The following is a 16,588-nucleotide window of genomic DNA, read 5'->3' on the forward strand; positions in this document are numbered from 1 at the left end:
TATTGATGAGAGAAATAATATTTATAGTCATAAGTGTATAAGCGTCATGCTATTATTTTAAATAAAATAAATAAATATGAAATTTACATTAAAAAATTAATTTTTTAATAATAAACTTCACTATTATGACTGTATGGCACTTACATATTTTACGATTATATATAATATTATTTATTTTATAAAATAATTTATAAAAAATAACATCATTTTATATAAATACCTTGATTTTAAAAAATGATTGTACATATATCATTACTATTTTAAAATAGACACTTGACTACACAATCAACTTAAGACTTTTATAATCGCAAGTATCGGTTTATTAAAAAAAAAAAATGTCTAAACCCAATAGATCTAAATGGTAATTTTTCTTAGAGTGATTTATGCATAAAAATATGAGAACTTCTTAATTAAATTAGATAGCTTATATTTTTATATAAAACGGATTGAATGAATATTATTTGATTAAATTCAACATGATTTATTAATTAATGAGACTATATTGATAATGTGGTTTTATATATTTAATAAAAAAAAATCATATTTGTATTGGTGCATGTAATTGTAGTGGGCATACCTAATTTTGTAACATAGTGATTGAATCATGAAAGGAAAAATATAGTTGCAAGTATAGTTGTGCATTAATTTGTGTATTAATATGATGTGATTGGTCAAAAAATAGATTTTATTGAAAATAGTGTTAATTTAAATTTTAAGTATGAATAAATCAGTATTAATATACAGATTAGTACGTAATTGTGCTTGTATATAACAAACTCATCGTGAAAGAATTCATGTATAAAGGAAAATGCTTTGACCAAGCTGGTGACTCCCGCTAAGGGCCATTGTTAGTTTTTTTTATTAATTTATTAAATTTTTTTTTAATATTATTATAAATTTTTCTATTTTTTTAAAATATTGAAAAATATTACAAAATAATTTAATAAAAAAATAAAAAAAATTGTTTTGACTAGCGGTGACTCCCGCGGGAGCCACCAGCGGTGCTACAGGTACCGTCCATGTACAAAAGATGCCCATGGCCATCTTTTGACTTCTTAACCATTACGACTCACTGCACTTGGACAGGACAGTGAGAAAACTAATGCCACGTGTTGGGTCTTGGAAGTATGTGGTCACGCAGCCTGCGTACCGTACCAGGAACATATGAGCTGTCGGCTCTTTCTGCACCTTTTTTTATTGTTCTTTTAAGAGAACCGTCATGTCCATAAAAGATAATGCAAACTCACCAGCTGAGAGCTATTGTTGTAATTTTTTTAATAATTAAAAAAGTATTTTTTATTAATATTATAAATTTTTTTAAAAAAATAATATTTAAAAATATTAAAAAATAAAAAATATATTAAAATAAATTAAAAGTAGCTTGGAGGGGTGACCGTAATGCCTCCCGTGGAACTAACTTTATAAATTGATATAGATGTGGTTTTTTATTTTTATAAATTTTTTAAATTATCATATAAAATATTATAAATAATTTAATTTTTTAAATTTTAATTTAATTTTATTAGATCCCAAAATAATAATATTTTATTTAATTTTTAATTTTTATTTAAAATTATTTCATTTTATTTTACTATTCAAACGAATTCTTAATATATTATATTTATTTTATAATAAATTATTTTTTATAATTTAATATATCATATTTGAATTTATAAAATTATTTTATAGATGAATCATGAAACTTTATTTTACCATTTTCTACCATTTAAGACGTCATGTTGCACAATTCTTTTAAAAAAATATGGGCATATATGACATAACACTTATAGTAAATTCTATTTTTATTTTTAAATGAGTCGTGCAAAATTTCCTTGTATTAGAATTGTATTTAATAGAATTTTAAGAATATAAATAATATTATAATTTTAATATATATAAATTTTGTTCACTTTTTTTTATATTTAATATTTATATAAAAAATTATTTTTTTAATCATAAAACTTATTTTAAAAAATATATACCAAAATTACCAGTTACAAGTATGCCATGATACAAAGCAGTGTTAAATGTAGTATTAATTCTTAGAAATACACTCAATCTTAGCTATTACGTTTGGCCACGTATAATAAAATTGAGCGTGGAGACAGATTAAGGACTGTTCGGATAAAAAATACTATTAATTTATTTTATTTGGTTTATAATTTTTTACATATTTATATGAAATAAAATAAATAATTTAATTTTTTAAAAATTAAAACAAGAATAATATTAAAAATTAATATTTCTTTCAAATTTTTAATTTTCACTTAACATCATTTAAAGTGGATTTAAATATATTTAAAAAAAAGTGAATTTAAATAGTGAGAAGTATTGAAAAGGGGTGTAAATATTAATAAAAAGTAGTAAAAAATAATAATAAAATAATAATATATTTTTAAAATACCTCAAATACTCTGAATATAGGCTTTTCTATCTCATGTCAGTATAACCAGAGATGACAGAAGATAAAGAAACGTGGTCGGCCTCGTAAGTTAGCATGTTACGTGAACGTCTTACTGATTCGAGTTTAATCGAAGGGACACCCATCTCTTCAAACTGTCAAACCGCAAAAACTTCCATGTCCTTGTACGGCTTTAATCAAAATATTCCACCGACTTGGCTAGCCTACTTTGATTTTATTCGTTCTTCTTCTACCAAGCGAACTTCGATTCTACATCCTTAATTAGCGGAAAAAAAATGCCGCACGTTCAAACTAAAAAATCAGAATAATTCTATTTATTTTCATTACATCAAATATTATAAATAATTTTTTTTATATTTTTATTTATTTTCTCTTAATAAATATGTAATAATGAATTAAATTTTTCTACTCATTATTTGTATATTAGAGATTTAATAAAAAAAAATAAACAAAAATAAATATAGTATTACATATGACAATGAATATAATTTTTTTTTCAATTCTTCTAGGTATAGTCGCATTGTGTAATCGTGCGGGATTTGTCTGATATCTTTAATATAAAAAAATAGAAACAAGTGAAAATAAAAAGAAAGACCAAAGAGGCAAAAAATACAGATCTCGAATTCATGTGAAACTCTTCTCTAGTTGGGATTGGGTTTTCGTCTTTAGTGGTCTTCTCGAGCTCGCCTTTGTCTTCGTAGTCTTCAAGTGGATGTGTGCTCTCTCTTCAGTTGGATGTGTCCATAAGAAATTGGGTATGTCGTCTTGAAGTGGTCTTATGGAACCAAAAGAGCATATTACAAGAAACAAAAAATAAATTTATTGGAAAAGTCTGGAGAGGATTTGTAAAAGATGGAAAATGAAAAAGGCTAAGCTTCAAAGAGGGAAAAGGAAAATAAAAGAGGCAATGCTTCGTGGTCTTAGAAACGAGAGAGAGGTGAAGACGAAGGGATGGAGATAATAATGAAACTAAAATTTTATCTTGTTTTGCCCAACAACCGTAGTGACCCACATAATTAGTTTGCATAGATAATGAAGAATGCGTGGCATGATATCATTTTAGAGCGATTGCAATTACTTACTTTTCAAAGTTGCAACCACTAAAAAGGAAGAAAACCAGTTATATATGTATGCATGTTCCTAATAATTTAGTGCTTGAAATGATATCATGCCATGCTCCTCATTGTAATTGAAAGCCTAATCGAATCCAAGTTTATTCTTTAAAAGATCAGCCTAAATATTCAAAAGTAACGCATGCAGAAAATCACAATTTTCCTTTGCAGCTTAGTGGTCTTTGAAGGAAGAGAGAGGTATAGATAAAGGGAGAGAGAAATCAAAAGGAGGGGGAGAGTTTTTTTTGCTATTGTGGGTATTGTTATTCAAAGAGAAAGAAATGTGAAGACGAAAGGAGGGAGACTCTGGTCTTAGTCTTTGATGGGAGGGTGGAGACAAGTTTGAGGGAGAGTCTTAAGTTGGTGTTGTGAACTAATACGAAACGAAACGTTTTGTTGCAGGCATAAAACGGTGCGTTTCATTTTTCACATCAACGATAGTTTCATGTGGTCAAGCATGTGTTTAGCCTTTTCTTTTCTTTTTTTATTAAAATTTTATAAACAGAAAAACTATAATCTATGTGAGGGTACCTTTTCACGATTCGTGGACTAGCATGACTCTTATAAAACTCTCTTCGCGTGCGTTAATAATAAGCTAAAAGAATAAAAATAAAGAGAGAAAACGCGACAATTATAGTGATTGATAAGGTGAGATGTTAACGGGGATGAATTAAGTATGAAACTAAACAAATTGGGATAAGAAAAAGTCTACCCAGCCTTCGGTTTGTGGGTCGCAATCCACACTCTTGACGTGGAAAACCCGGTTCTTCACCTACGTCACGGTTTAGTTGCCCACTTCTCTCAGACTTCTCGCACTCGCCTCCTTGCTTCTCCCTTTTCTCATAACTAAGACAATAAGCCGACTGCCTCTTCTCCCAAATCTCCCGCACGCAGGCACCCACCCCAGCCAGCACCCCAGCAATAGATAACTCCCCCTCAACCCAGCCTCATTCACGTCTCTCACCCATGAAACCCTAGAAGATTTCTTCCTCACCTCTCACCCCAGCCCCTTTCTTCACTTCTCTCACCCTTGAAACCCTCGATCTCGCTCTCAAACTCCATACGGTGTGTTGAGCTCCGATTGCAAACTCCAGATGTCGAACACCAATGCTCAATCCGTACAGATCTGCCTCCTCACATCATGGTAACACACGTTAGGCATTTTTCCCAAAATAAATTATACCAATTGGAGAGGGTTTTCTTTTATGTGACTATATAGGCTGAGTATCGCTTCTTTTCTCTTTTGTTTTTCCAGGTTCTTATGGTTGTTGAGAAAAATGGAAAAATTTGGTGGTGGGTATTGTTGGAGCTAGGATTCGTGGTGATTTAAATGTGGAAAATGGAAAAGGTTTACCTTTAATAAAGTCTATCAATATATAGTCTGTAACGCACCCAATGGGTTGTTTGGTAGCTAAGAAACCAAAGAAAAATCCTGGTTACTGCAGGATGGAGCATATTAATTTTTTAATAAGTTAAGCCACGATCGAAAGAGGGTTGCTTAGATTATCACCATCATCAATAACATTTTCATTTGCTTTTTGTGAATGGAAAATATTTAATTTTAAGGTGGCCTGGATGTCTTCTTCCTTTTGTTGGTTTAGGCGAGAAATGAAGAAAATCTTGGTGACCGAAAACTTAGAGCTTAAAGTATATGTTGAATAGATGTAGGAGTTGATGAAAGTTCACATTTTAGAGGTCGGTGTAATTGTTTGGTCTGAAGAGTTAAACTAATCTTTGGGTGTTTTGTTTGGATACTTTGAAAGTGATGATATATTTTATCAATTTTGTAAATTAGATTGAATGCCAGCTTTAAAGAGTTTGGTATGATAAGATCTCTACATTTTTCAAGAGTGTTCATGTGTTTGGTATCTTGTAAATGGACTTTAAAACTCTGAGTTGTGACTTTAAAACTCTACATTTTTCGATTATATTCTTTTCATTGCATTCCTATTAATAAGTTTGGTCTATGAACAAGAGGGGAGCTGCTTTGTTGTGGATGTTCAGGTTTCTTATCGATTTATGCAGGAAATGCCAATTTTTTGGTGCTGATATATTATTGGCTTGAGTGTCTAGTTATAGGCAGAAGGATAAATTTTCAACCTTTATGTTTACCTTGTTCTTACCTTCTGGTTGACATTTGGTTCTTTTCCATTTTTTTTTTGATAAATAAATAAATTTTATTGATCAAAGAATGGCAAAAGCCTGTATTACAACTCTGATGTCCCACCTAAGTGAGCACATTAGAGGCAAGGAAGGGCCATGCCATTAAAATCTACAGCAATGACCCAACTACAAAGAGTTCTAAAAAACAAGAACTTAAGCTCCTCTATAGATCTTTCATTGTCTTCGAAAGTCCGCTCGTTACGCTCCCCCCACAAACTCCATAAGATGCAAATAGGGATCATCTTCCACATTGCTTTAATCGGTTGACTACCTCTTATGCTAGGCCAGCTGGCCAACGCTGCCTCCACAGTTTTCGGCATCACCCAAACCAGTGCCAATCGAGCAAACACGTCGTTCCATAGAGTCCTTGCTACATCACAATGTAACAGAAGATGATTTACCGACTCTCCCCCTTTTTTACACATACAACACCAGTCTGCGATAATGATCCTTCTTTTCCTTAGATTATCCGTGGTAAGGATCTTTCCCAGGGAGGCTGTCCAGACAAAGAAAGAGGCTTTTGGAGGTGCCTTGTGGTTCCAGATCTTTCTCCAAGGGAAGAGAGAGTTGGACTCTGGGGTGAGAGCCTTATAGAAAGACTTCACCGAAAAGATACATTTTCTTGCTGGAATCCACCACATGACATCTTCTTGCTGGCTGTTTACTCTTATGGAATAAATAAAACTGTAAAAATCTGCAATGCTGTTTACCTCCCAATCCTGAACTGCTCTACCAAAATTAATATTCCAAGTACTTCGCCCCCCCGACACCTCCATAGCATCCGCCACTGATAAATCCTTTACACTTGCCAATTGAAATAAAGAGGGATACAAATCTTTACACTTATTTCATTCTTTATATTGTTGGATACTGCTGCATGATCCATGGCCTGCTCAATTAATTGAGGCAATATAAAAAATTGCCAAACAAAGCATTGAAATTATTTCAATTTTTAGATTGATTCATCACCCTCTCTTGATAAGAGACTTCATAATTGTTGCAACTTATTTTTAAAATGTTAGTTCCATAGCATATACTGACAAGCAGCATGTAGCAAGAATGATTAAGAATGAGGGTTCAATTCATTCCTATTCATGCTAGAAGATGAGAAAAAGGGGGAGGGGTGAATGAAAGAAGAGTCAGAATATAAAACTCAGATATACAGAATTTTCCTTATTTCAACTATCATGAAATTCTACTTCATTAATTTGCTAAACATATCAATTTAACAAATTCATGCTACCATATATGTATAGGATGCCATGGATTCTCTGATGAGGGGAAGGACTGTTCTTATCATAGCACACAAGCTTTCAATAGTCAAAAGTGCAGAAGGTGTTGCTGTTATATCAGATGGTCAGATAGCTGAAAGCGGCACCCACAAGGAGCTACTCAGCCAGGATGGAATATACATTGCATCAGTAAGGAGACAATTACAAGCCCCAATTACTGCACTGTAGTTTAAAATTGTAGATAAAACTACAAGAAGTAGGAACATTCAAAATAATAGGTGAGGCCAAATTGTTTGAAATTCCAATGTTGGCTTCTCCTGCATGTTTGAAATGTAAAGAGATTGTTCGGATCGTAACATGTATGCTATATGCTGTATGCGAAGAATTATGACAACTTATTATTGTAAATCCATAGACACCATTAGTGGTGTAAAAAAAAAAAACGATAAACCGGTAAACCGGACCAGACCGGATTAAACCGATGGGATCGGTCCAGTCCCGAGGTTAGTTCGGTCCGGTACCGATTTTATTTTTCTTAAAACCGGTCAAAATCGGTCCGGTTCCAATTTTTCTTTTTTTAAAACCGGACCGGACCGGTTTATATATATTTTAATTTTTTATATATAATATATAACTATATATAGAATAGTTTTATATTATATAATAAATTACTAATTCATATAATATTAAATTTTAAAATCTTATATTATTTTGTTTATTGTATTAATAGTTATACTAATATTATATATTGCATATTAATAGTTATACTAATATTATATTACTATATATTATAATATACTATAATATATCATTATATTATATATTTAATATACTACAATATATTATCACTATAGTATAATATACTATATTATATATATTATATAATATATAATATAGTACATTAAAACCGGTCAAACCGGACCGAACTAGACCGGAAACCGATAAAACTGGAATACCGGTTTAGGAGGATAACTGGTACGTAATCGGTTTTGAAAAATGCAAAACCGGTACATACCGGTTCGGTCTTAAATTTTGTCCAAAACCGGACTAAATCGGATCGGTTACACCCCTAGACACCATCACCTATTTACACATGATAGGTGGTTATTTAAATGGTGAAATATTTACAAAGAAATTCCTATATTTAATCGGGTTTGAGATCATTTTCTTATTGAGCTAAAATGTGTAAATAACAGATAATTCAATTACATTTATTTCTATAAATGAGGCAATACAGAAGATAATGTAAACAGGCAAGCCAAACTTACCAACAATTAGTAACACCAATGCAAGAATACAATTTTGCAGCGGAAGACTTCTTTCATCATACAACACACACACACACACACACACTCACTCACTCTCTCTCTCTCTCTCTCTCTCTCTCTCTCTCTCTCTCTCTCTATATATATATATATATATATATATAGTTTTTTTTTTTTGTTTCTTTTGAAACTATGATTTTATTTAATAATTTGCCGAGATAGAGAGATGAGTCAGCAACCCCACTGAACCAAATAAAATCACAAGGCACTTGCCGGCTGGTTTTAACTTACAAGTATTGGAATCTAGCACCTACGATTATTGCTCATTAAAAAAAAAATTATTGGAGTTCTAGCACCTGAATCATCTTGGTATGGTGGGAGAGGTAAAACAGAATGTATTCAATCACTTTCAGCACCTAGCATAAGCAATACATTACAAGAAAAATTACTTTCATCAAATCTGTAGAAGTAATCCAAAACATGTACAAGAAAAATTACATCCATCAACTCTAACATTCAAAACTACATTCATCAACTCGCAAATAATTCTCCAACTAATCTATAACCCACAATTTGCCTACGCATTCACATCAATCTATTCTTAAAATCAAAATAATTACACCAAGGTTGGATACAATAATTCTTAAACCACCACAACAGCAAAATACCAAGTTTGGATATAACCTAATGCCAAACAGATAACACTACAAATTCAAACATCTCAAAATTCTTCAACTTCCAATTTGTCAGCTATAGTAACAAAGTTCCATAAAATATGCATTATCCAGTGAGCATCAATCCTCTCGTTGGAAAGCAGGCCTTTGAACTTCTAGAGTCTTTGCATGTTGAAGCTTCATCATACATGTATCAACAAAGGGAAAAAAGTCATGACAATAATACATATACTAACAACTACGTATGTAACTATAGCTACAACCCGCTAAAAAAAAAACTCATTTACTAATATATAACACTAATAACTAATCAAATTCACAGTGACTGATTTGCACTAAATTCCAAGTGGCATGTGCGACATATAACAATAGAAAATTAAAACATCGAATTCGGAGAGTAGCCATATTATTCTTTCATATGTATCAATCAAATTCGGAGAGCAACCCATATTTTTCTTTGTTCCATATTTGTGATCATTGTTATAATTTCTAATACCTTTTGTATCAATGCTGAATTGGTCTTTAATTTTGTGACAAAAAACCAAAGTAACATTCCAAGAATCTAATACCAAACATATCTAACAAATTTTTATCCAAAAAAAAAAAAGAATCTTCATTCTCACTTGCTCACTTTCACAAAATATAAAAGTACATCCATGAATTTTGTTCATAGAATTATACATTGCTCTCTATTTTACACTACACAATATAATTTATCTCCCTTGCTAAGCATTGAATCATATCTGCAATTTTAAGTGAATGAAAAATGAAAATAATCATGTCCTTGGCAACATAAGAATTCATGCTTTTTATTTACTTAAAAGACAAAATCAGCAACCATTAAAAGACAGATTTCTTCAAAGGATGGAACCACACAAATAGGTAAATATATATGAGCAATAGGTAACTCAAAGGAGCTATATTTGCATTGGACATATATCAAACACCAACACTTTACACAAGTTTAGACAGAAGCATAATACATGCCAAACACATCCATATGCAGTAAAAAAAATGTTGAAGATAATTTGCAGTTTTGGGTTTCTAGCTTAAATTGTGACGCCTCCAAATTCCGTTTGGGATCGGACGGACATTTGAAGCGTCGAGATATGCAACACAAGGTTACCTGTCCCCGTTCATGACATATAAGATGCAATGTTCCTAACATGCATCTAACATTATGCAATATTCGCAGCGGATAATTTTTTTCTTTAGTAATACTATGCACCAAATTGAAAATATCCCAAATGCTTAAAACATACTTCATACATAAAGACCCATTGAACAGATCACAACATTAGTCCAAAATGGTTATGATCCAAAAAGTACTAGAGATGCAACTCCATTGTACAAGTAGTAATTTGTGTTAACTACTATATTAACATTGACGTCGCACCGTCGCTTAGTCAATTGTGTCTAGTTGATCAGCTCCTGATTCTCCTTCAGGTCCTGTAACAAGATCTACCATTCAAGGGGAATGGTAGTTGGGACTACCAAAGTGAGATTTGATTACAAATCTCAGTAAGTTAACAAAAAACTTCCACACAAGCTAATGATGCATGGATGACAGTAAAAGCATAAATGCATAATCAAATTCATAAGTAATTAAAGCATAACTTGGCCTACAACATAGCATAATTGACATAACTTAAATTGAAACATAAACTGAACTTGACTTGTCATGAATTTGATCTGAAACTTGACTTAACATGAAAAATACATACTCCACAGTTGTTGTGGTCCCATGTATTCTACGTGTAAATACATACTCCACAGTTGTTGTGGCCCCATGTATTCTACACAAACTTGACTTAACATGAAAAATACATACTCTACAGTTGTTGTGGCCCCATGTATTCTACACAAACTTGACTTAACATGAAAAATACATACTCCACAGTTGTTGTGGCCCTATGTATTCTACGTGTAAATACATACTCCACAGTTGTTGTGGCCCCATGTATTCTACGGAAACTTGTACTTTAACTGCTTAAATACATATTCCACAGTTGTTGTGGCCCCATGTATTTTACGTGTCACAATTGTTGTGTCTCACGTAGTGTATGCGTCACAATTGCCGTGACCCCATACATAAGTAATCAAGATGAAACGTGACTGGAATACGAAATGACTGAAACCCTGACGTAACATAACGTGACTTGAACATAACTTGAAATGCATGACCAACTTGAGATATAAACATTTCGTAACATGGCATAACATATAATAGACAACATATTTAACGTGACATACTTGCAATAGTAAATATTACATGACTTGACATACATGTAATAGATGGTATACTTAGCATGACGTATATGTAAGATACAGTAATACATGACAGAATATATTATGTAACAGATAAAAATTGATGACATAATAAATTCTGTATAATAGACAATTACGTGATAACTTGGCATGTCATGACATATATGATAACACACATACATACACTGTAGTTCCTTTACTTAGCACACATACACAGTAGACTGCTAGTAAGTTAAAAGCTAACTTACCTCGATCTCCGCGTTTCTTATAAAACTTTAAGCACGATCACGACGAAAAAAGCTTCGAAATGGGCATGCAAAAGAACTCCTAAAAGCTGTCCGAGAGAGAGTGTTTGATATTCTTTTAATGGAAAGTATAAATGAAAATAATTTCGTGGAGAGAGGTGGCTGGAGATACTTATGGATGAGATATGGAAGAGATGAGACTGGAGTGAGAGTTTAAGTGTATGACTCTCTTACCTGAAGTGAGAGTTAAGTGTAGGACTCTCTTACTCGGAGTGAGAGTGGAGTGTAGGACTCTCTTACCTAATAATATCTACAAAAATCAATTCAAAATATTTTTACCCAATAATATCCACGAAATTAGTTTAAAATATTTTTATCTAATAATATCCACAAAATTAGTTTAAGATATTTTTATCTAATAATATCTACAGTTTTGAATAGATGTTTTGTTCGAAAATATGAAAAAATGTTATTACGCCATAAGACCTTAAATAACCCTCCGAGTCTAATGGCACAAACCATAATACATTTTGATACTTCTAACTATCTCCAATAATCAAAAACACACTTCTGATACCATAGTAAATAATAATACTAATTATGTAGTTAGACAAAAACCTATACGATTAATGGATTCGTGAAAACTTATGGGGTCTTCACGAGGTTTCTAAAGTTAATAGAAATTTCACAATTGAATTTCTAGCGGGCTGTTACAATCTCCCCTCCTAAAAAAAAGATTTCGTCCTTGAAATCGAAATAAGAAATAACAAGTTAAGGAATAGGTGTTGCTTACCAACTTGCTGTCTATCCCGTATATATTTACCTTTGAGATTATGTCATTCCTTAACTCTCTTACTTTAATCAACAATTATATTATACTTCTTTCCACAAGGTTGGCCAAGTTGTATCGACATACTCTCCAAACCTAAAACTTCAAGTAAATAATCTTCCGAAACTCTTCTTTAGAAAAATATTGGCGATATACTTTAAGTGTTCTTATAAATACCATAATTAGTAGAGAATTCATCAAAATTAAGCCGTTGACCTCTCTCTCTCTTTCTTTCTCTCTCTCTCTCTCTCTCTCTCTCTCTTTTTGTTTTTGTTTTTTTTTTAACAAAATCGGTGGCCCTCTGTTTTAGACCAGACAACTCTGATCCACACGATTTTTATAGGTCTTCTGTAGCTGTCAGGCGCCGCATAGCTATGACACTACTTTGCTCTTCTGTAGTTGTCAGGCGCCGTAGCTATGATACTACATTGTTCTTCTGTAGTTGTCAGACGCCGCATAGCTATGACACTACTTTGTTCTTATGTAGTTGTCAGGCACCGCAACTATGATACTGCATTGCTCTTGTCTCTTGTAGAGAAATGCTTCACGAGAGATGATTCGTCATAATTTTCTCTATAAAAGAATTATTCAGTTCATCTTCTTTCACATCTCATATTCTTCACTTTTCTGAAATTAATCTGCATTCTTACTCTGTAATCTCTTTCTGCTTACTCACTTTGCAATGGTTCAGCAATCTTCTCATTACCAAAACATGAGGTATTCTGCACCTCGTTCACCAGTTGTTTATACTTCTTCTGTAGGTGCTATAATGCAATCCAATAATGATCTGACTAATAAGTTAGATAATGAACTTATCTACGAGCTTGTGAGTCTCGGTACTCGATACTCATCAGCCATTGTCGCATATTCTCAGCGACTGCAATCCAGGACTGGTGGGGTTGACAAACTCCACGAGAATATTTCTACCCTTCAGAAGCTTCTTATGGAATTCAATATGAAGATATAAGCAGTAAAGCGAGAGAACAGAGATTTAAAATCTTTGCTTAACTCTTCTTTTCGAGTGGCTACTCCTTTAGATAGGAAAGACATGCAGATTTTTGAAGAGCAAGAGCGTTTAAAGATTGAGGCAAAAAGCCTCAAATTTCTGTAATTTTGTTTTATGATAATAAAATAATACTTCACAAATATTCATATTTGTGTTTCTATCTTCTGGTAGATGTTTTATGTGCTCCATTTTATTTCTTTCAGGAATTTTCATATATATGACATGATCCAATAACTCATATAAATATGCATTTAATCATGCATATCCAAACTCTCAGTAATCTTCAAGTTAATAAAAACCTCAAGGAGTTCTATTGGTCTAGGACTAACTTATTTCTTTATAATTACAACAATCAGTCATCTTCCTAGGTGGTCCTTCGATAACTGACCAGTTAATAACTTAAACTTGAGACTTTCTCTCTTATGATTGTCATAACTCTTCTATCCATCATGAGTTATCAATTATTCTAACTCTAAATGATTTGTTCCTAATGTTCACATAAATCTTCAAGACCAAGATTTTACTCCCCATATAATAGTTTTCAAAAGAAGATCGATCTATGTATCCATAAAGATAGTGTTTTGCCAGAAATCATTTACTGGCGGCGTGGTAATACTATTACTGGCGGCGTGGTAAGATATTTTTATCCAATAATATCTACAGTTTTGAACAGACGTTTTGTCCGAAAATATGAAAAAATGTTATTGCGCCATAAGACTTTAAATAACCATCTGAGTCTAATGGCACAAATCATAATACATTTTGACACTTCTAACTATCTCTAATAATCAAAAATACACTTCTGATACCATAGTAAATAATAATACTAACTATGTAGTTAGACAAAAACTTATACGATTAATGAATTCGTGAAAACTTATGGGATCTTCACGAGATTCCTAAAGTTAATAGAAATTTCACAATTGAATTTCTAGCAGGCTGTTACATAAATGGTGGAGGCACACCTACATACATACTGTGATGGGTTAAAAAAATATATCAAGGGTTTAGGCAGAGGATAGGATGGATAAAGAAATAGAGACTAGGTTTTTGTTAGTCCATTGCAAGGCTTAGAGGGTACATCACATTTTCCTCAGCGGAGAAGGAAACACAAGACATGAGAGTTGAAGAACCCACACAATTTAACAAGATATGTTTGACCTATTCAAGGAAACTATCAGCCATGGAAAAAAAAAAAAAACAGAAAAATCTAAATTCATCTTGGAATGAGACCGTGCTTATGAACCTCAGTGTTTTCCCCTTCCAACCAGTCCCAGCTAATAAATCTCACTCATTTCATATGTTATCAACAATCAAAAAATCAGTCGCATACATACAACATCAACAACTCAAAAACCCCACAAAATACAGATCAAACAAATATCAAATCGCAGATCCATAAACACAAAAACACACAATATGAGTAATGCTAGAAATGGAGAGATGAAACGAAAAGAGAAAAATAAAAACTTATAAAAATAAAAGCCTTTTCCTTTAATTTCTTACCCTTGTAAGACAACAAACGGTGGGTCTCGGCAACTACAATACCAACTGAGAATTGAACTCATGCGAAAACGATAAAGCTGGAGAAGCTGTACGGAAATGGTTAATCCAAAGAAAAAATTTTCTTACACAGTGCTAGAGTGATGAAGCCACACAGTGCGGGTAGATGGTCAATCCGACGAAAGGAGATGAGTGGAAGGAGTTTGGAAGAGAATGCGGTGGAAGGGAATGAAGAAGTGAAATAGCACGTGAGGGGAGATGAGAATTTAAAATCAACAAAAAGGACAAAAACGCACATTTTCAGATTTAAAAAAAAAAGTCACGTGAGTTAGAGTGCAGAGGTTGAGTTACAGGTAGGGGTGAGCATCGGCCGGTCCGGACCGGCAAAACCGACCGGACCGGCACTATTTGGACCGGACCGGACCGGACCGAATTGGGTCCGGTCCGGTCCGGTCCCATTTTTAAGGGACCGAAAAGATTCGGTCCGGTCCCGGTCCGGGAGTTTTTCACCCCGGACCGGACCGGACCGGACCGAATAAAAAAAAAAAAAATATTATTTATATATATTATTTATATAATAGTATTAGCATATTACTAATATATATAATAGTATACTATATGTATATATATTAAATATATTACAATATAATTACATAAATATTAAAAAAAATGTCATTAAATATTAGCATATTATATAAATATATAGTTATCACTATTACTATTATTACATATAGTTATTAGTTATAGTATAGTTATTATTACATATATTTATTAGTTATAGTATTATTACTAATAGACTAATAGTATTAGCATATTACTAATATATATATAATACTATATGTATATATATTAAATATATTACAATATAATTACATAAATATTAAAAAAAATGTCATTAGATAAAAAAAAAAAAAAAAAAAAAAAAAACCTTGGACCGGACCGGACCGAATAGGACCGGACCGGACCGGTCCTGATGGAGTTCGGTCCGGTCCAGGGTTGGAAAACCCTGGACCGAATAGGTCCGGTCCGGTCCACAAAACCTCCCCGGACCGGACCGGACCGGACCGAACTCACCCCTAGTTACAGGAGGAGGTTGTATAGAAGAACTCTTGGGATAAAGATCAAATGACGAATCACTCCAACGCGTCGCCGCAAGAAAACCAAACGACACGCCACCATGTCTGTCCTCTTTTCTAAACCGCTAGGAAACACGCGGCAAGCCTGGGGCCGCCCATTTCCCATGATCTGTCGGACAACGTCACCACAAAGTATATCGTTGTAGCACGTGTACTTCACGCGCGTAAACCTTTCTCCGTCTCCACCTATCTTCCCCCACCCCCCTCTCGTAACCATAAAAAAACTGCCAAACTGCCAAGCTGGCAAAGGAAATCCCATAAGCGAGTACGAGACATCTATCTACGCGCGGCGCCCTCGACAGCGAAGTCAGAGCTCTCTTATCCTTAATTGCCACGTTATCCTCATTACCTACAACAGAATACTGAAATAGTCCGGTGAGAGAATATTGAAAGATGATAAGTGCTGAAGTTCTTTATAATTATTTTTAAGAAAATAATAAATATAAAATTTATTTGAAAATAAATTAATTTTTTAATAATAAATTTTACTTTTTTCTTTTTTCAAAATGACTGATACTTACTTATAATTTAAATGTGATGAAATGACATATTTTATTAAATATAAAATAAAGTAATATTATTATATAATTTTATAAAATTAATTTTATTTTAAAATTAAAAAAATTAAATTATTTATTATATTTTATATAAAAATTTAAAAAATTATAATTACACGAGAGATGAGTTGAATTTTGACTGATCAAACGAGGCTTTTAAGATTTCCATTCCGTCT

The 16,588-nt window shown here is 32.6% G+C and overlaps 1 protein-coding gene across 1 annotated transcript; it reads left to right on the forward strand.

Annotated features, from left to right (window-relative positions):
• Positions 1 to 6,141: 6,141 nt before the first annotated feature.
• Positions 6,142 to 7,157, forward strand: LOC122278226 (ABC transporter B family member 25-like). Its single transcript, XM_043088409.1, has 2 exons — positions 6,142 to 6,276; positions 6,954 to 7,157. The coding sequence occupies exons 1-2, from the start codon at positions 6,142 to 6,144 to the stop codon at positions 7,155 to 7,157; spliced, it is 339 nt and encodes a 112-aa protein (XP_042944343.1).
• Positions 7,158 to 16,588: the final 9,431 nt, after the last annotated feature.

The sequence above is a fragment of the Carya illinoinensis genome, chromosome 1, assembly GCF_018687715.1.
Source record: "Carya illinoinensis cultivar Pawnee chromosome 1, C.illinoinensisPawnee_v1, whole genome shotgun sequence".
NCBI classification, from domain to species: domain Eukaryota; kingdom Viridiplantae; phylum Streptophyta; class Magnoliopsida; order Fagales; family Juglandaceae; genus Carya; species Carya illinoinensis.